This window comes from Triturus cristatus, chromosome 3_1, assembly GCF_964204655.1.
Source record: "Triturus cristatus chromosome 3_1, aTriCri1.1, whole genome shotgun sequence".
Classification (NCBI taxonomy): Eukaryota; Metazoa; Chordata; class Amphibia; order Caudata; family Salamandridae; genus Triturus; species Triturus cristatus.
In genome coordinates, this window is record NC_140583.1 from 904,838,026 (window position 1) to 904,858,128 (window position 20,103).

The following is a 20,103-nucleotide window of genomic DNA, read 5'->3' on the forward strand; positions in this document are numbered from 1 at the left end:
TCCAAATCGCGCAGCTTCTTCTTCAATTGCCCTGATAGCGTCTGAAGGTTTTGCAATCAGGATGGCCACATCGTCAGCATATGCTAACGTTTTAAATCTACATCCATTTAGAACTAGCGGTGGAATCTGATCATTGCTTTCCAACTTACGTATGTAGGGATCAAGGTATAAAGCAAAGAGGAGGGGAGAAGAGAGACATCCCTGCCTTGTTCCTCTATGGATATTAACTGCGGATGCTTGTCCTCTATTGACCCTTATCTTGGCCGTCGGATTTATATATAAGGTCTGCAGGGCCTTAATAAATCCTGCCCCTATACCATTCCATCTCAAAACTTCCCACAAGTACCTCCAGGAGACCCTGTCAAACGCTTTCTCAGCGTCCAGGAACAAAGCTGCCATAGGGTCTTCTAAAGTGCTTGCTGCATCAAATGCCGTGATTACTTGTCTGATGTGTTGAGTTGTTCCTTTACCCGGAATAAACCCATGCTGCGAAGGAATTACCAATGATTCGACTACCCTAGATAGCCTTTTCGCCAGAATTTTGGAGAACACCTTGACATCTGCGTTCATTAGAGTAATGGGGCGATAGGACCCCGGGATGTCTGTAGGTTTACCCTTCTTCGGTATTACAATGATATCTGCGCCGCCACACGATTCTGGAGCAGACTCGCCCTTTTGTGCTAGCAGCATAACGTTAAACATTTCTTTTACAAGAGAAGGTTGAAAGGTTTTGTAAAATTCTACCGGAATCTGATCCGGACCAGCTGCCTTCCCGGATGGTAAATCCCTCAGAGCCTCAACCAGTTCATCCAACTGCAATATCTCTTCCAACCCCTTCCTGTCCCCCTCTGCTAGCACTGAGGGCTCTATCTCACTTAGGTAAGTCCTTATATCCTCCTCTCTCTCCAGACCATCCTTTGTGTAGAGCTCCGTATAAAATTGTTTGAAAACCTCTCTGATCTGTTCAGCTTCCTTCACCCTAATCCCTTGATAATTTTTAATCTCCTTTATATCAGCCATCCCGTCCCTTTGCCTGGCTCGCACAGCCAGTATATGGCCAACTCTTTCACTGAGTTCATATACCTTTTCTTTATTTACTATGTACCTTTCTACTGTTTTTTTCGCCATCCCGTCCATAGCTTCGGCTTTAAGAGCAACTATTTTCAGTAAGATCTGGTCAATTGGAGAGTGTGTATGTATGGCTGTAATAAGTGCTTCCTCTGCTTCCAAGATTCATTTATTAACTTGTTCAGCTTTTACCTTCAACATTCTTTGATCCTTAATTACATAACTCAGGGTTTCCCCTCTTATTCCAGCTTTAAAAGCCTCCCACACTATCCCTGGTGATGATGTACCCCTGTTTATCTCCCAGTATTCCTTAATCCAATTACTCATTCTTTCCCTATACCGCTGATCCTGGAGCAGCGTTCTATCAAATGTCCATTGTCTTAGCTCTTTATTCCTCCTTTGCCCAATTATTACAGTTAAGACTAACGGGCTATGGTCTGAGATGATCCTTGGTTCCCTATCTATTCTTGCTCTATCCAACAGTCCTCTTGTTATTAAAAAGTAATCCAGCCTAACCATTATCTGGTGAGGGGCTGAAAAAAAGGTGCTCCCATCTAGGTTTGGGTGACATTTTAACCAAGGATCTTCCAACAAGTTGTGTGTTACCATATCCGCCAAGGCTCTATAAGTCCTCTTTTTCCTCCCTGAGTATTTTCTACCAGGGTCTAAAAAACTACTGTCTACATCATGTAGATTCAGATCACCGCAAAATATAATGGGCTCCGGCCATTGCGCCAATTCTGTGTCTAAAAATTGGAAAATATCCGGATCATCTCCTGTGGAGCCATAAACCGAGACAACCGTGATAGTTTCCCCCCTAAACCTTAGCTCTACTATAACCCATCTACCCCACTGATCCTCCTTCTTTCTCTTAACCAGCGTATCCTGTCTCCTACCTAGAATCGCCACACCTCTCGTCTTTGTGCTTTGGTTAGTTTTTGCTAGTACATTAAAGCCAAGCTGGTCCAGTAAATAAGCCTCAGTGCCTTCAATGTGTGTTTCCTGAAGGCACACTAAGTCGAGATTTAACGATTTTAGCAGGGCAGCCGTTTTAAGCCTTTTATTTAGCTCATTTAGCCCACAGATGTTTATTGAGGCTATCCTACAAGTCACTGTGATTCATACTTTTTCCTACCCTCTGTATGTACCTGTGCCAACAGTATTTCAGTAAACTCCATTATTTCCTTACCTACAGTTTTATTTACTAAGCTACTGTGTAACCTACCTCGCAAATCTTCCTTACATGTACTGTGCTTGCGACCACCTCCTAAGTGCATGTCTTTCCCCCCCCGCCTCCACCCCCTTTCCCCCCTCTGCCCCCCTCCCTTTTGGATCCCATCCCCCCTTGCTACAGGCAAATAGGTCAATCCTGACCTATGTGTAGCCCCTGTAGTCTGCAGTGTCGCTACTCTCTCCTATCCTGTTCTCTCCTCTGTTAGTTATATCTATGTGTACTTTGGTGTTTTCCCTTACGGGGTTTTTGGTGGGCTATTTGGTGGCATTTTCGATGGAGTTCTTCCTCTACTCTCATTTCCTTTGTCTAACTCCATGATCTCTGCTAGGTATTCTCCCGCTTTTATCTCAGACGTGAACATCTTGGTATACCCCTTCCTGATGACTTTCAGTCTTGCCGGGAACAGCAAATAAGCTTCTGCGCCTTGCTTTTGAAAGGGTACTATCATCTGCCTTAACTTCCACCTTCTTTCCACAGTAACGTGGCAGAAATCTGGCCTGGCGAAGAATGTGTTTCCATCAGCTGTCTTTCTGGAATCTGGTCTAGCTTTATTCATTATTTCTTGCCTCGCTAAAAAGTTCCCTAGAAAGACCAACATTGCTCTTGGTAGTGCGTTCTCTTGACCCCTACGGTTTTTTCTTACAAACAGAGGATATCTGTGGGCTCTTTGCACTTCTAGATCCCAGTGCCATTTTGATTCTGGAAAGGCTTCTTTTAGTACCTTAACCACGTATCCTCTCGGGTCCTGTCCCTCCCGCCCTTCCTCAAGTCCCAAAAGTCTTACGTTGTTCCGCCTTTGGCGGTTTTCGAAATCTTCTAGCTTCCATTGTAGGTCTTCCACTACTTTTCCTTGTTCCATTTTAAAAGTCTGCCATTCTGTTACCTCATCTTCCACTCTGCTAGTCCTTTCTTCAACTTGGGTTACTCTCTCCTCAACCTCTTCGTACTTTCTATTTACTCTTCTCAGTGAAGCTTGTAGTTTTTTTGTATCTCTTTTTGCTCTTCGACTTTCTGCTCTGGCCTCTGACTGCATCTGCTTCAGTGTTCCAAACAACATTTCAAGAGTTACATTTTGAGGTTTTGACCTCCCAACATTATCTCCTTCTCCCTGATCATTTTCCTGGAAAGTCTCTGATGTAGCAGAATAGTCCCACGACAGCTTTTTATTCATACTACTTCTAGACCCTCGACCATCTCTTCTAATTCCAACTCTTTTTTTTTCTGGGTCACTAGATCCCTGGAGTCCTTACTTGTGTCTGAGCCAGAAGTATGATCTGTGCAGCTCCGCTCCTCCTAATTTTCGGGATCACTAATGTCCGTTGTATCAGAGCCCTCATTGACTGAGAAAAATTCAGGGGAACCACCCCTCATGCCTCTGTCTTCTCTGCCACCCTTAACACTGTCCCGATCATACTCGAGGTCTTGGTGCCCTTCGAGGCTCTGGGTGCTCCCCCAGCTCGGCTCAGAATGTTGCAAAGTTCTTTTGTTCAACCCTGCCTCCACGTTTAGCAGTGCGTCTAGCATTTGCACGTTATTATGCCTCTCCAGCTGCTCTAGCGCATTACAATCTGCATCAGCTTTCTGCATTCCCCCCTCGCTCACCTTCTTGGCTCCGGCACTCTGCACCGCTTGCTGCGTGCTATTTCCTTCAGCGTTCAGTGGTTGCCCAGCAACCGGGTCTACAGCGCTTACGTCCTTGCGGTCTGCTGTTTCTTCGGCGCCTGCGTTCAGCGCGGCTGAAAGCCGCGGGGCTCCTGCTCCGAACTGTGATGCCGTTGCATGTCCGCTCCTAGCTCCAGATTGCCGAGGGTCGTCCGCTTGCTTCTGAACCAGCGGAGTTGCTTTAGATACAAAAGATTCAGGTAATGTTGCTTGCCGCATCTGTTCCTTTGAGGTCGCCGTTTGCGAGCGCGGTATTTTCCCTTCTGACTCCACTGTCCGCTCCCTTGCAGCCTTGCTCGCTGCTAAGCGGGTCTCTGGTTTTGCCTCAATTTTCTTTTCTTGCCTTTCAGTTTTTCTCAGCAGGGCACTCTTTGTGGAGCGGTTGAGATGCTCCGTTTGTTTTTTGGCGGTAGTGACTGGTACTTTTGGGATCGCTACAGAGCGATTTTCTTCTCTTGTTGCTGAGCCTTTGATCGACTCGGTTGCCACTGCTTGGTCTTTATCTTTGTCTTTATCCTTGTCCTTGTCCAGCTTACTTCTTTGCGACATTTTGGAAGGTGCTTTAGCTCTGTTAATTATACTTCTCCAGCAGCCATACAAAGTTTTCCTCGCATTAGTTGAAATTCTCCTCAGTAAGCCTGGCCTGAATGCTCCTGTCGAGATACTAGATAAAAATCCACCAAGGACCCACATCCCCGTATTCACAAGCCCATTAACATCCTAGGATAGGAGAGAGGAGAAAAAGCGACTTTCCTCTACAGAGCTACGGCGGCCATCTTGCCCTCATGTTGATGTGCTGTTATTGCTATGTGTGTGTGCTGCATTGTGGGTGAGTCACCCCTGCAGCTGTGATTTTGCTGCCCCATATCCCTTTGGGGCGGTGTGCCTCTGACTTCTGTGCTTCTGCAGTGCTGAGATGTTGCAGACTTGGCTGATTTGGGCTCTTGGGCATGGTTTATCCCCAGATGTGTTGTTGCCATCAGGGGTTGTGTGTGCACGTGGCTGTGTCAGGGTGTGACCTGCTCCTTTTCGGATGTGTTCCACACTCAGCCACCTCAGTGTTGTGGCGTGCAGCATGTCATGATAATTGGACTGCAGCCATGCTATTCGTCATGCAGTGTCACTTGCATTGTCAGTGTGGCTCGCAGACACGCAGATTTGCTGGTTTTCACACGTGTGCATGGGTTGGTTGTGGGATTGGTGTTGTGTGGGGGGGACACCTTTATGCCCATAGTGGACGTGAGCCTACTTGCTGTTTGTATGTGTGCTGCAGTGTGCCATGGGGATCAGGGACATGCTCTAGAGTCATTGTGGGCGTGCAGTGTGCTCTACTTGATTGTGCAGGTGTGCCATTGTGCCCATCTCCCCCCATCCCCCAGTCCCTGTTCGGTACTCACCCTGGTGCTGTTGTGTCAGGTCATGTCGAGCAGTGTCTGGACCCCCAACTTCTGCCACCTTCTTCCCACTGATGACTGTGGACACCATTTCCTCCATCTCATCCAGCTCCTGGTGTTCCGCTGGACGGCCACCTCCAGTTTGCATTGCTGCCTGATGGTTGTCAGCGGGTTTCTCTTGGTTTTGCGCTTCCCATCATTCCAGCACCTCTTGACCTCTCCAATTGTCCTCTTCCTCACTCCGACTGCATTCACCTTGTCCAGGATTTCCTCCAATATTGCATCTTTATTTACCAATGGCACGTTGGGGGTGACTAACAGTTGTTGGTGGTGTTCTATCACCTCTGTGATAATGATCCTATTTTCCTACGGACTGAACCTTGTCTTCCTCGTCTTCTTCTCCTTGCCCTTCCATGATCCCAAGGTCCCAGGTAGTTCCTCCTGGGGGCTTGTGGGGTTCTGGTCGTCCTCTGTACTTGTTCCGGATTCCTCCATGGTGCTACGCAGTTTGTATTATTTTGTTTGTGTTTTTCAGTGTTTTTATAGTGCATTTTCCCACATGACGTGTGGGAATTGCAGGCCTGTTGCTGGTTATCGCTGATTTTTGTAACGCAATTGGCCACATGGCAACTTTTTTCGCGTTTGTGTTTCGAGTTTTTCCCACGTCATGTTGGTTTTAACGTGGTCATTTGGCACGTTATCATGGGACTATCACATGGTGCCGCAGGGTTGAGAATACAATGTTAACATGACGTTATTTTCCTGCGATAGACTGCGATGTGCAAAGTTGAGTTAAGCAAAGTTTGCGATATTTAACACACGTTCTTGAGAATATCCCCCAAAGAGCAGAGCGAATCCCCCATAAAATAACTAACGCAAGGAGGAAAACAACGAGGGACAAGAACCTGCAATTAATTGCCATTGCAAAATACATTTTACAGAACGAATACACACATCCGACCAGACAGTATAAAACCAAATTTCTTTTAGTTCAATTCGTCAGATCTGAATCCTCGAGATGGACATTAACGAAGTTAACATTCATCACCATGATATGGAACCACCATTAGGTCATCAAAGGGTTAAAACAATCCATATTTAGAGATTTTGACCTCATGTCAAATATGTGTATCCTCTTCTCTCACGTCTAACCTTAACAGTATAGCCTAAATTACTAAAGGTAGCAATTGTTTCCTGTTCTCTAAAAAGAAGAACGTCTTTGTCGTTTGGTCCAGAAATAATAATTTGTGTGAGAGAGAAAGACTGTGATGTCTGGGAATATTTAAAATTTGCATGCTGATATTTATGCATATAAGTTTATTTGCAGGCTCTAAACACAACCAGATCATATGTAGTTAATTTATCTACGAAGCAAATGTAGATCTATGTAAGTTCTATCTGTGCATCTTACAATGGAAAGCATTTCGATCTTCATTCCAGAATGTAATGAAGCTTAGCCAGTAATCCCATAATATTTCACCCTTCTTCCTTTCCTACAAATTACACTCCCAAAGGGGTGTATAGGGTGGCTGATTTGGAATATAATGATTTAACTTTAAATATATCCCTTACAGGTAATGATATTCGTCTCTCTCTCTGTCTTTGTTCAGGTATTATCGTTGGGTGCCGATGTGTTACCTGAATATAAACTCCAAACACCTCGCATGAACAAGTTTACAATTTTGCACTACAGCCCTTTCAAAGCCGTCTGGGATTGGCTCATTTTGTTGCTGGTCATCTACACAGCCATATTTACTCCTTATTCTGCGGCCTTCCTTCTGAATGACCGAGAGGAACAGAAGCGACGCGAGTGCGGATATTCTTGCAGTCCGTTGAATGTTGTAGACCTAATGGTTGATATTATGTTTATTATTGACATTCTCATAAACTTCAGAACAACATATGTAAACACGAATGAGGAAGTGGTAAGTGACCCTGCAAGAATAGCCATCCACTACTTCAAAGGCTGGTTCCTAATTGACATGGTTGCGGCAATACCCTTTGACCTGCTAATCTTTGGATCAGGCTCTGATGAGGTAAGAAAAACTACTTTTGTTTTTGAACCACTTTCAAAACATCACCCATTTTTCATAATGTAAACACAGAAAGTGCATGTTTTACCAAGTGCATTATACAGCATTCACTGTGAGTATTTTTTTTTAAACATACTGTCCTCTCAGATAACCACATAAACACAAGAGGGTTTTGTTTAAGTGGTTTTATTTGATTTTGCAGGTTTTTTTTGTGTGTCATAAAGTATATTATTTTAGATTATAAACATATAAAGAATCAAGTCTAATACAATTATTACTGCAGAAGTGCCAGTGAGAATGAATCAGAACAGTAAATTAGAAATTACAATTTTACCTCCAATATTTGTCTGATTACGATTCAGTAAATTAGACATTAAACTATTACCTCCAATATTTGTCTCAATACGATTCTTAACTATTGAATTACATACACACAGAAATAGTAGGGACAGGAAAAACATAGGATATGATTCCAATTGCTGGACACAGGATGCTATTAAGTTATCATATTCCAGTCACAAATAACATGACATGGGCTCAATTTAAAAGCTAGTCACAGTATACAATGAACTGTACTCGGGTTAAAGCCTAAATATATGCCAAAAGGGAGGGGGCTCATTTTAGTTGAAGGTAATGATTTTGCATTATTCTTTTGAGAAACAGTAGTACATTGCACATAACGTTTAAAGGCAAAATTAGGATCCCAGGGTCAGCTAATCTGCCCATCTTTCCGACACAAAAAGCCCATTGGAAAGTGACTAGGGGCCGCCATGCCTTGGGGGCACCTCTGGCTGCAGTGCCTGCCACACGGTACAGGGATTAACAGAAACTCCCTTTTCTCTATGGTAGATGCGGTCGCATCAGAATTGCGGTGACTGGCCCGCTGACCGGAGGTCTGTCAGTCCCGAGACTGTAGTGATGTCGGTCGGAGGCAACTCTGACGAACAGTGTAATGAGTCCCTTCATGTCTTCAATGTATTCACGTGTCATTCCTTCACATAAGTTTCATAAATGCCTCAATGAGTGCATTTTAGTCTTCATCAGGGGGTTAACATGTATTCTTGAGACCTACAAAGTCAATGATTATATTCAGCTAAGTTAAAAGAATGTATAAACTTTTTCATGAGTTCCACAAGTAAATAAAATATTGTCATTATTCAGAACAGTAATATTTAATTCCCTGGATTCATTAGGTTGTTACTGATCTAAAAAATTATGTTATTGTACATTATCGCATGTTAGATCATTTACATAATTAAGATAATAGCCTCAAGGGATATATTGATGATGAATAGCCTGTGTTGTGAATGGAGTTGAAAGTACCTAATTTAATATTACCAGTCTACCTGTTTAATAAACAAACCTCTACGCATGTATTGGAGTACTACATGGCCATATGAGTACTACGTGCGCATATGCTTTCTAGCAATTGGTCCGGGAAACATGGCTAGATGTGCCCGTCCTCTTTTTCAATTGTATCCCCATGCCTGTAGCCCATGTGTTTAATATCTAAGGAAAAATACTCTCATGCATCAGCACAATGATAGCTCAACACCAAGTGTCACTAGGTTGTTGCTGACCTAGTACATGGTAACACTGTATTATACCACCTGTTATAGCATTTGCATGATTGCAAATAGTCCTTTCAAAAGATACATGGTTGGAGCTTACCTTGTGTAGTAAACTCCAGAGAAAGGTGGAATCTTTCTCCTGCTCACCTGTGAATAGACAAGTACTTTAACTCTTGTGTTAAATCATGTTGTGTAAAACTATATCAGAATAAATTCTATCCACATACCAGATTCAAAATACCTGTTAAGAAAGCAAATTTCAAATCACACGTGTAATGAAGTGCATGCCTCTGTACACCCTAGGGCTCATATCAGAAATCCTGCGCTGTCTTAATGTTACTAAACTCACTAAAGCACAGCAGTGTACATGGTAACACAACCCACAGGACTGCGCTGTTTGAATGGGTTTGGCTTTGTTATAGACCTTAGCCAGTGGACTTGTCCATGTAGCACGCTTAAAGAGTCAGTTAATAACATAAATCCAACCACAATCAAGGAATACATATTTTGTTAACAGGGTAGGGTAGAAATAGTCTGTATGTTACAAAATTGCCACTCCATAGCACTGAGTGAGTGGAGTTGTATTGGAGAGGATAATAAAACAGGTAATTGAGTAGAAGTAAGGATCTGCAAGATGAAGGGGAAGTTAGATGGAAATTAAGCTATGCATCTGCCAAAACAAGATAAATTAAAAGCCTTTTTGATTTTATGTCATCCCACGTTAAGTGTGAGAAGAAGGGAATTCCATAGGTATGATGCCTTTATGTGGAGCCTTAACACCTCGGAATTATTGAATCTCACCAGGTAGATTAAAAGACTGTTTTCAATTGATGACCATAGATGCCTGTCTGTCTGTTAGGATTAGCAACACCCTAATTAGGCACTGTGGTGTCCCGCCAAGAGCTTGTTAAGTTAACAGAGAATCTTGATTTCTATGTTTGCCTTTATTGAAATCCAGTGCAGTGAACTCATAAGAGGCTAGATATAACTCAGACCTTTCATGACCATAATCAGATAGGCTGCATTGTTTGGACTTGTTGGAGGTCGTGTTTTGGCTATAGCTCCCTGTAGTGATTTTGCAATAATAATTTAGAACCATACCACTGCAAGGACCAGTGTGATTCATGAAGTGGGAACAAAATAATACATTAATTGGCGTGGTCTGGATCCCTAGTCCGGTAAGGAATCCAGTGCAGTGTTCAGTGAGTTTGATCCAGGCAAGCTGAGAGTGCTCATTGCAGTTAACCATAGTTGCTGTGAAAAAGAGGCCAGAGACGAGTATGTAGTTGGCCAAAGGCTCAGGATCACATGATGGGCTTTTTCAGTCAGGGTGTTATCACACCATGTGTGTGTTCCAGGAGTACATAATTGTCTTTGAGTAAGACATTGGTGAATTTTTCACTGGGGGTGTGTGGATAGAGTGTCTCATTTTGATAAGATTGGCATTGTGAGTATTGTTTGGGGGGTAGAGTAACAGGAAGTTATATATTTTCTTTAGAGGGTTCTCATACAAATTTAAAATGCTACCTGAAAGAGCTGAGCCCTAATTCACAACGTATTTGTTAATATTATTGAAAATAATAATTGTTTTTGTTGTGAACCTCATACAAGTGGGATGCCTGTCTTGTGCATTATTTAGACCCCCGACACTTCTGTCAATGTATTTATTAGTACATATTTACTACTGACGGAATCCAATCAATGTGCACTCTGGTTACTGTGTAAGGACCTCCTGCCATTTTTAGGTTTCTCGGATAGGGGTCAGTGAAAATGATTCTTTAATAATAGCAATTTATGTATTTGCATATTATGAATGTCATGTCAATTGATCTGGTTATCAAAATAAAATGATTGATTAACTTGATAAAAAAATTCCAAAGACACAAAACAACACATTTGCTTATACTGCTGTCATCATACACCTGCATCCTTGTAAAAAAACACTTGTTTGCCACAATATATTTACTATTTGTCTAGAAGTGTATACAAATGTACGGAGTGTCATATGATGGGCCATATTTATGACCCCAGTACTGTCGCGCTAGCACCATGCAATGTGGTACTTGAGCAACGCAACTGAAAAGTGCGATGTAAGAAGCTATGTAAGGCCGCATAAAGTGGTAATGAGTGGCTTCATAAACCTTGAGTAAAGAAATACAGCACAATTTTCTGCATTGCCTTACTCTGCTCTAGGGAGGCATTCCATGTGTGTTCCTATACAGCTCCCATTGGTTTTTACGCATTCCTGGATATACCAGAACTGGTAAACATGTGAATGCTCCAAAAAGGCACGCCTTTCACAGGAGAGGTGTACCTATATTTCTCCTCATTACTTCCTCTTTCTATGCATGCTGCATTCTGCTGCACACATAGATAGAGGAATATACCTCTTAAGATTGTTTTTGTGCAGGAAGGTGTGTACCCCTTCCTGCACTAAAACAACCCTGAATGCAACACAGGCACCCTTACACCATGGTGCAAGGGTGCCTGTATTGGTGCTAGGCAGTCAAAATTATACCAGCGCAGAGGAAAAGACAGCAATGTGCCGTATTCGTTGACTTGCTGTGCTGCACTGTGTGACAAATCTCATTAATGTTCCCCATGTTTATTATTAAAGAAGTAACTTCTGGCTTTTCACAGCAGAGTTCTTGCACACAGATGCTGCAAATCTCTTTGTGAGCATTTTGCCTTCAGTGGGTGGATGGGTGAAATACTGTCATACCCTCGACTCCTTCATGCTATATTCCTCATCACCTGAATCCTCAATGTAAATGGTATGACCAAATGATGTAGTAGCAGTTGCTATAAATATGAGGTCTGGGGAAGATCTCCAGATGATTTTGGCTGTGAAGCCACCTCTTCTTCCTTTCTAATTAAATCTACGATCCATCAAATGTGAAATTAGATATTGCCGTCACTCCCTCAGAGAGCAGAAATACATCTTTGCTCTAAAAGCAGGCCTTTTTAGTTTTATGAACAAACAACGTTTGATGTGGTGGAATGATATATGAACTTTCAGGAAGTCCTTCCCTTATTGCAAGGTAATCTGAAATCTCAGACTCAAACTTGAGTCTACAGACTCACAGTGTGTTTTTAAGAAGTTTGAGTTCACTAAAAATGCACCCCTAAAAACACAAACTTATATTTAATCATGACATAAATAACTTTTTAAATTGTAAATGGCTCTTGAATGTGGACTTAAAATCAAGTATGTAGACTGACAGCCAAAATGGTGCATATAGTTCACAAACTCTATAAGGGGATTCAACATGGGTTCACAAGTGTAATAGATGGGGAGCCCAGTCAATGTCCCAGAACTATGGCAGAGGACCCAAGATGGGTTTAAGAGCTTCATAGTTCACAAATTCTGAACGGAGACCATGACCTTTGGAACATGACTTGTGCCTGTCAGCCAAACTCTGGGAGGAGTTACAAACATTGCAAAATGAACCGTTTTTAAACTGTGAGAAACTCTGTTGGGGTTTCTTTATCTCAGCCAGGGTTCAGGGTGGGCCTATTCTGCATCCTTATATGGCTTTTTGTTAGAGTCACCCTGTTTGGCCTGTTCACCACCATTTTGTTTTAGTGCTGAATGTAACTGGTGGTAGCTGATTCTGACAATGTCATGGGCCCTGCTAGTCAGGCCCAGGGTCAGTGCTATGTTAAACACAAACACATACATTGAGATATGCTTATCTTTGGCATGACCTGTTCTCTAAGTCCTTAGCAGATAATAGGGCCAGGGGATGAAAACTGCCTAAAATGTCCCTAGTATATAATAGGGCATGGCAGTTTAGAACCAAGCAGCCTTTGTTGCACTTGCATGTGTGCACTGATGAGTGATTAATTAAAGCACCTGGGGGCAGATTTATGACGACTGGCGCATCCCTGCATATCAGCAGGGATGCGCCAGTTATTATGCGCCACAGCTGCGCCACCATGGATGCGCCGCATTTATAATGCGGCGCACCATGGGGCAAAAACAGCACAGATGCGTGACGCATCTGTGCCGAAAAGTGGCGCATTGCTGGAGTTGCGTCGCAAGCGCGACGCAGCTCCAGCAATGATCTCGGGGGCCCTATCTGTACAATGCTGCGTCAATCCTTACGCCTGCTTCAAGCAGGCGCAGGGTTTTGACGCAGCATGGGCCTAAAAGTGACTGAGTGAAATCTTGTAGATTTCACTCAGCCACTTTTAGGAGGCGTTCCTGCGCCGGAACGCCCCCACCTGCCCTGGAACGCCTACATGTGGCGCAGGGCTTTACAACGTGACGCATCTGGGAGATGCGTCACGTTTGTAAATGCCCCGCACCATGGCGCAGGATTTGCGCCGCTGCTGCGTCACAAAAGTGACGCAACGGCGGCGCAAAAGTGCCGCAAGTGCAACATAAATCTGCCCCCTGGTATCCAGACGTTTGGTGTACAGCGTCCTTTTCTTTGATTTAAGGAAGGTTGCTTGTTGGATGTATATGGGGCTCTCCTGCCCCAATGCCGAGCCCACCCTGACACGGACGTGGGGTCTCTTTGGAGAAAGTTTTTAGTTGGACTATATTTTTTAGGAGCCTGACCCACCTGCAATAACATGGATTTCAAAAGGTACAGGAATGAGCCCAGCAAGGATTATCAAGTAATGCAGGCAAGGGAGTGAAACTGAATACTGTTCGTTCCTGAAAAGACTTTGAAATATCGGGCGCATTGTGAGATCAGAACTATTGTGGCAAAATGGCAATACTAGGGTGTGAGATAATAATATGCAATAAAAGGGATATGATTGAAAATGAAGATTGCAATGTTTTTGTGAAATGAAAAGTAAAGTGAAAATGTAATAAGAAAATTCACGGAGATAGCTATAATGAATTTTTATAATTGTATGACTTTAAGACTACGCAAGATCATGGTAGTCTTTGACTGATGTAGAATCATGCTGTTACGCCACAATCAGTAGCATAGCCCACCTGTGGTCAAGGCTAAACACGAGCCAAAAAGTGTCAGTAAATAAGCAAGCTGACACAACTTTATGATTGATTAAATTGCCTGGTATCAAGAAGCCTGGCATGCAGTGTCCTTTTTTTTTTATTGAGGAAGGTTGCTTGTTGGATGTAAACGGGACCCTCCGGCACCGATGCTCAGGCCACCCTGTCAGAGTCGAGGGCTCCCTTTGGAGAAGGTTGTTTGTTTTGGTCACCACTTTGTAGCTATAAGGGAGTCAGAGTATTCAGATAATTTTGGCACCTTGGCGCCTTTGATGAATCTTCACAAACATTTCCAAAACGTTCATCCACCTCGGGGGAAAGTTTTAGTGTGATCCGTCATGTTGCGTCCAAGAAAACAGGGGGTGCCAAAACACTTTTTCGCTGTGCATTTTCTATAGGAAAAATTGGACTTAGATACAGACAAAATAGCTTTACAAAATTACACCAAAATTGGTGAAAATCTAGATCTTTACACAGAAAGTGTGCTTTTTGTGATTTGGTATACATTTCTTTTGGTTGTTTTTGAGAAATGAAGGTTAAAAATATCAAGTTATATTGACAGTTGATCCTACAAGACTCCTGTGGGGGGTACAGCAAGACCGCAGATTCAAAATCTGGAGCAATCTGATTGGTTGTCAATCAATCAATCAATCATGGAACTTATATCGCGCACTACTCACCCGTAAGGGTCTCAAGGCGCTTGGGGAAGGGGGTCTGCTACTGTTCGAACAGCCAGGTCTTGAGCTGTTTCCTGAAGGCCAGGTGGTCCTGGATCATCCGCAGGTGGACGGGTAGGGAGTTCCAAGTCTTAGCTGCCAGGTAGGAGAATGACCTTCCTCCAGCGGTGGCTCTCTGGATGCGAGGGACGACGGCGAGGGCGAGGTTAGCGGAACGTAGCCGGCGGGTGGGCGTATAGAAGGTGAGGCGGCTGTTGAGGTACCCTGGGCCTAGGTCGTGGAGGGACTTGTGTGCGTGGGTGAGGAGTCTGAACGTGATCCTCTTGTTGACCGGGAGCCAGTGCAGGTCTCTCAGGTGGCACGAGATGTGGCTGCGTCGGGGGACGTCCAGGATGAGTCGGGCGGAGGCGTTCTGAATACGCTGAAGTCTTTTCTGAAGCTTGGCCGTAGTACCGGCGTAGAGGGTGTTTCCGTAGTCTAGTCTGCTGGTGACGAGAGCGTGGGTGACCGTCTTCCTGGTCTCGGTTGGGATCCATCGGAAGATCTTTCGGAGCATGCGGAGGTTGTGGAAGCAAGCTGAGGAGACGGCGTTGACTTGTCTGGTCATCGATAGGGAGGAGTCCAGTATGACGCCCAAGTTGCGTGCGTGGTCCGTCGGTTCAGGTGCGGTGCCTAGTGCCGGGGGCCACCAGGAGTCGTCCCATGCGGAGGGTGATGGTCCCAGGATGAGGACTTCTGTCTTGTCCGTGTTCAGTTTCAGGCGGCTGATGTTCATCCATTCAGCGACGTCTGTCATCCCTTCGTGCAGGCTGGCTTTGGCGGTGTCGGGGTCTCTGGTGAGGGAGAGAATTAGCTGGGTGTCATCGGTGTAGGAAATTATGTTGAGGTTGTGTTGGCGTGCGATGGCAGCGAGGGGTTTCATGTAGATGTTGAAGAGAGTGGGGCTGAGCGACGATCCTTGCGGGACGCCGCAGATGACTTCGGTGGCCTCGGAGCGGAACGGAGGGAGGCGTACTCTCTGTGTTCTGCCGGAGAGGTATGAGATGATCCATTCCAGAGCCTTCCCTTGGATGCCGGTGTCGTTGAGGCGTTGGACTAGTGTGCGGTGGCAGACAGTGTCAAATGCTGCGGAGAGGTCTAGGAGGATGAGTGCCGCTGTTTCGCCGTTGTCGAGCAGGGCTCGGATGTCGTCGGTGGCTGCGATGAGGGTGGTCTCGGTGCTGTGGTTGGCTCTGAATCCGGACTGTGATGGGTCGAGGGATCCGTTCGTCTCGAGGAAGGCTGCCAGTTGCTTGTTGACGACCTTCTCGATGACTTTGGCGGGGAAAGGAAGGAGCGAGATGGGGCGGAAGTTCTTGAGGTCGGTCGGGTCCGCTGTTGGTTTCTTCAGCAGAGCGCTGAGTTCGGCGTGCTTCCAGCTCTCCGGGAAAGTTGCTGTGTTGAAGGAGGTGTTGATGATGTCTCGGAGGTGGGGTGCGATGGTAGAGGCTGCCTTGTTGAAAACATGATGGGGGCACGGGTCGGTCGGAGATCCGGAGTGGATGGTGTTCATCATGCGTAACGTGTCTTCGGGGGTCACCTCGGTCCATGTCTGGAGGGTGGCGGCGGGGTGCGAAGGTACGACCGATGGGTGCGGGGGTGAAATGTCGAAGCTGTTGTGGATGTTGGCGATCTTGCGGTGGAAGTACGAGGCGAGGGAGTCGCAGAGGTCCTGTGAGGGAGTGATGTCGTTGTTGCCGGTGCTGGGGTTGGAGAACTCCTTGACGATGTTGAAGAGCTCCTTGCTGTCATGGGCGTTCTTGTCCAGTCGTTCCCGCAGAGATTTCTTCTTGGTGGTGCGGATGAGCTGGTGATGTCTGCGAGTGGCGAGTTTCAGTGCTGTTCTGTTGTCGGCGGTCTTGTTGAGGAGCCAGGCCTTCTCGAGGGTGCGGCAGGCCTTCTTGGAGTCCTTAAGTTCGTCGGTGAACCAGGGGGCCTTCTTGCTTCTGGGCCTGGTGAGGGGGTTCTTCAGTGGCGCGAGGTCGTCGGCACAGGAGGTCAGCCACTGCGTGAGGTCGAGGGCAGCTGTGTTAGGGTCCGTGGTCCTGACAGGTGGGCTCTGGCTGAGGGAGGTGGCGAGCTGGTCGGCGGTGATCTTGCTCCAGTTTCTGTGGGGAGCCTGCTTCGGGTGATGGTGGACCGTGTTCTTTCTGAAGCTGAAATGGACGCAGCTGTGGTTGGTCCAGTGAAGTCCGGTGGAGTGGCTGAAGGTGACGTGCTTGCTGGACGAGAAGAGTGGGTCGAGCGTGTGGCCGGCGAAGTGGGTGGGGGTGTTGACCAGTTGCTGAAGTCCGAGGTTGGCGAGGTAATCCAGCAGGGCGGTGGTGTTGCGGTCATTGTTGCTCTCCAGGTGGAAGTTGAGGTCCCCGAGGAGGATGTAGTCGGCGGAGGGGAGGGCGTGAGGGCTGATGAAGTCGGCGATGTCTTCGCAGAACTGTGCGCGTGGTCCCGGGGGTCTGTAGATGAGGGTGCCTCTGAGGGTAGTCTTGGGGTCGGTGTGGATCTGGAAGTGCAGGTATTCGGCGGCGTTGAATACGTCGATGGAGTCAGTCGAGATGCGAATGGTGCTCTTGTGTACGATGGCGATGCCTCCTCCGGTCTGGTTGACGCGATCCTTCCTGATGATCTTGTAGCCGTCCGGGATGGCAATGGCGATGTCGGGGGCTGAAGAGTCGTTCATCCAGGTTTCCGTGAGGAAGGCGACGTCTGGAGATGCAGTGTCGAGGAGGTTCCAGAGTTCCACGGCGTGTCTGTGGACGGAGCGGGTGTTGAGCAGGATGCACTTGAGGAGGTTGCTGTTGTCCGTCTTGGTGGGCGTGGTGCTTGTTTGGAGGCAAGAGAAGTTGCAGGATCGGCAGGCGAAGGGTCCATGGGTGCGTCGCGGGGACGCTCGGTAGCAACCGGGGGCTCGGGCGGTTTTGAGTGCGATGAGCGTAGCGAAGTCGTAGGTCCTGCGGGGGGGCTGGCGGGCGCGGGGACCAGGGGGTCTGGCGCTGGGCGCGGTCCAGGCGCGGACGGGCGCAGACGGGCTTACCTTTGGCGCACCTTCGGCGCTCAGTCGGCGCTCCCGCTGCGCGCGTCCGCTGCGCGGTCGCTGAGGGGGCGTCATAAATAAGGAGCCGGGAGGGAGGGTCAGCGGGAGGCGGGAGCGGTGTGGCCAATGGGCAGGGAGGGGGGCGGGACTGAAGGAGGAGGCGGGAGTGGGAGTGTGCGCCTGGGGCAGCGGCGCCGAGAAAACGGCGGGAAAATCGGCGGGAAGCGACGGAGCCCAAGGAGTGACCAGGTAAGTGGCGGTGGTCAGCGGGCGTGAGGAGTGAAGGTAGCGGCGTGGGTGGCGACCAGGAAGCAGCAGGTGGTACCTGGGAGGCGGCGGAGGCGAGATGCAGGCAGCGGCGTCAGGTAGGTGGTGAGGAGCGGCAAACAGGCGTCAGGCAGCGGAGGCAGGTAGGTAGCAGCAGTGGGAGGGAGCGTCCGTCTGTGCAGGCACAGGGGGTCGCACTGACCAGCCCGCGGGGTCCCCTTAAATAAGGAGCCGGGAGGTGGGAGCGGGGTGGCCAATGGGCAGGGAGGGGGGGCGGGACTGAAGGAGGAGGCGGGAGTGGGAGTGTGCACCTGGGGCAGCGGCGCCGAGAAAACGGCGGGAAAATCGGCGGGAAGCGACGGAGCCCAAGGAGTGACCAGGTAAGTGGCGGTGGTCAGCGGGCGTGAGGAGTGAAGGTAGCGGCGTGGGTGGCGACCAGGAAGCAGCAGGCGGTACCTGGGAGGCGGCGGAGGCGAGATGCAGGCAGCGGCGTCAGGTAGGTGGTGAGGAGCGGCAAATAGGCGTCAGGCAGCGGAGGCAGGTAGGTAGCAGCAGTGGGAGGGAGCGTCCGTCTGTGCAGGCACACTGTGAGTGTTTCTTTTTCCTAGTTGGACTCATGGTTCCGCAGGAGTGAGTAATCTGATTGGTTGGCCGCAACATTAGAGAAAATGCATGACTGCCATTAGGGGACAAGGGGACTCGGTCCCAGTTTCCTAAAGATGTTAAAAACAATAAGAGAGTAGAGGGCAGGGTATCAGTACTATGACGCCCTGGCCCTTAACATGGGATCCGAGATGCACACGCCCCCATGGGCTAGAAAAAAAAGACCTTTTATGATGAAGTGGGACTCCTTCAGAAGCCAATACTTCCTCTCAGGTGATCCTGTGGGACTTCCACAGAAATCAGATAGAGCCCTGCGGGACCAAACAAATCAAACAAATGAGTGTTGGGGGGCTGTGAACATGAGTCTGAGACCCATACGTGGTTGGGGGCTGGCTGCTCATGGGCTGTTGGGCACAGGGTCTGGCCACAAACATATCGCAATACAATCTTACTTTACTGAAAAAAGGTAGAAATCCTAGTAAAAAACAAATTAAAGTAGAGTTGAAGAAGGTACAAAGATTTTAACTCATGTTAATATAACCCTGGAAATACACACTCACACCCACACACACACACACATATATATGGATGATGGAGGATAACAGGAAAACAACAGAAAGTACAATGAGTTACTAAGAAATGTTATATCCAGATAAGAACTGATTCAAAACATATGGACTCACCAAAAAACAAAAATATTTTACAACTGCAACATTTCAACTTCCACCTTCCTTAGGTAGTACAAGGTTGTTTGGTCAGAGGCTGCACAGCTGACACTGCCGAATTTAAAAAACACTAAGAGTAAAGATTCTATTTTGAGTGTGGAACCAATGCAGTTCTGAGATCTCTTGGATATGCATTAATCAGGTGGGATTGTCAGTCATGTAAAGTCCATCTAGATGCAAGGATTTTAAGTGGTACATCCGGATTTTTTCTCTGGATCCAGTAGATATTCAATGAAGACATGTTCCACTGGGAAGATCTTAAAATCTAATAGCGAATGGTCCACAAGGTTAAAATGATTGGCTGCAGGCTACTCAAGTTTCACATTAATTATTGCTGATTTGCGACTTCTGAATCATGTACGGAGGCCATTCACTGTTTGGCCTACATATTGCTTTTTACAGCTTTGTCATTGAATCACATAATTAATGCATGTTGATTGACATATAAGATGCTGTCTAATGCCATGGGTTCTTCTTGCAGCAGAACTTGTTACTGATGATGTTTGTAAAATGTGTTCACACAAGCTATTTTACATGAAAAAAAGAAAGATTGTGCGAAAGATCATTTTGGTGTAATTCCGTTCAGCCCTTTTTAATGTTTTGCGGTGAAATATTCTTATGGGTAATTGCTTGGTTACTTGTTTTGGGGCCCCTCTTTTTCACAGCCACATCACGGTGGAACATCCTGAACTTTTCATGAAAGAGCTGAGACGGATTATATATTCATATTTTTTTCAGTTCAAAAATCTTTATTCAACCAGTAGACTGGTTATAAAAGCACATAAAAAGAATACATAGATCACAGTAAATAACAAGATAGCATA

General features: G+C 46.5%; 1 protein-coding gene across 4 annotated transcripts in view; it reads left to right on the plus strand.

Annotated features, from left to right (window-relative positions):
- KCNH7 (potassium voltage-gated channel subfamily H member 7) overlaps window positions 1-20,103 on the plus strand; it is a 1,410,086-nt gene that overhangs the window by 984,296 nt on the left and 405,687 nt on the right. For all 4 annotated transcript variants that reach the window (XM_085645418.1, XM_085645417.1, XM_085645419.1 and 1 more), the window contains one exon: window positions 6,969-7,394. In XM_085645418.1, coding sequence (XP_085501544.1) covers window positions 6,969-7,394 — 426 coding nt within the window. The remainder of the gene's footprint in view (window positions 1-6,968; window positions 7,395-20,103) is intronic.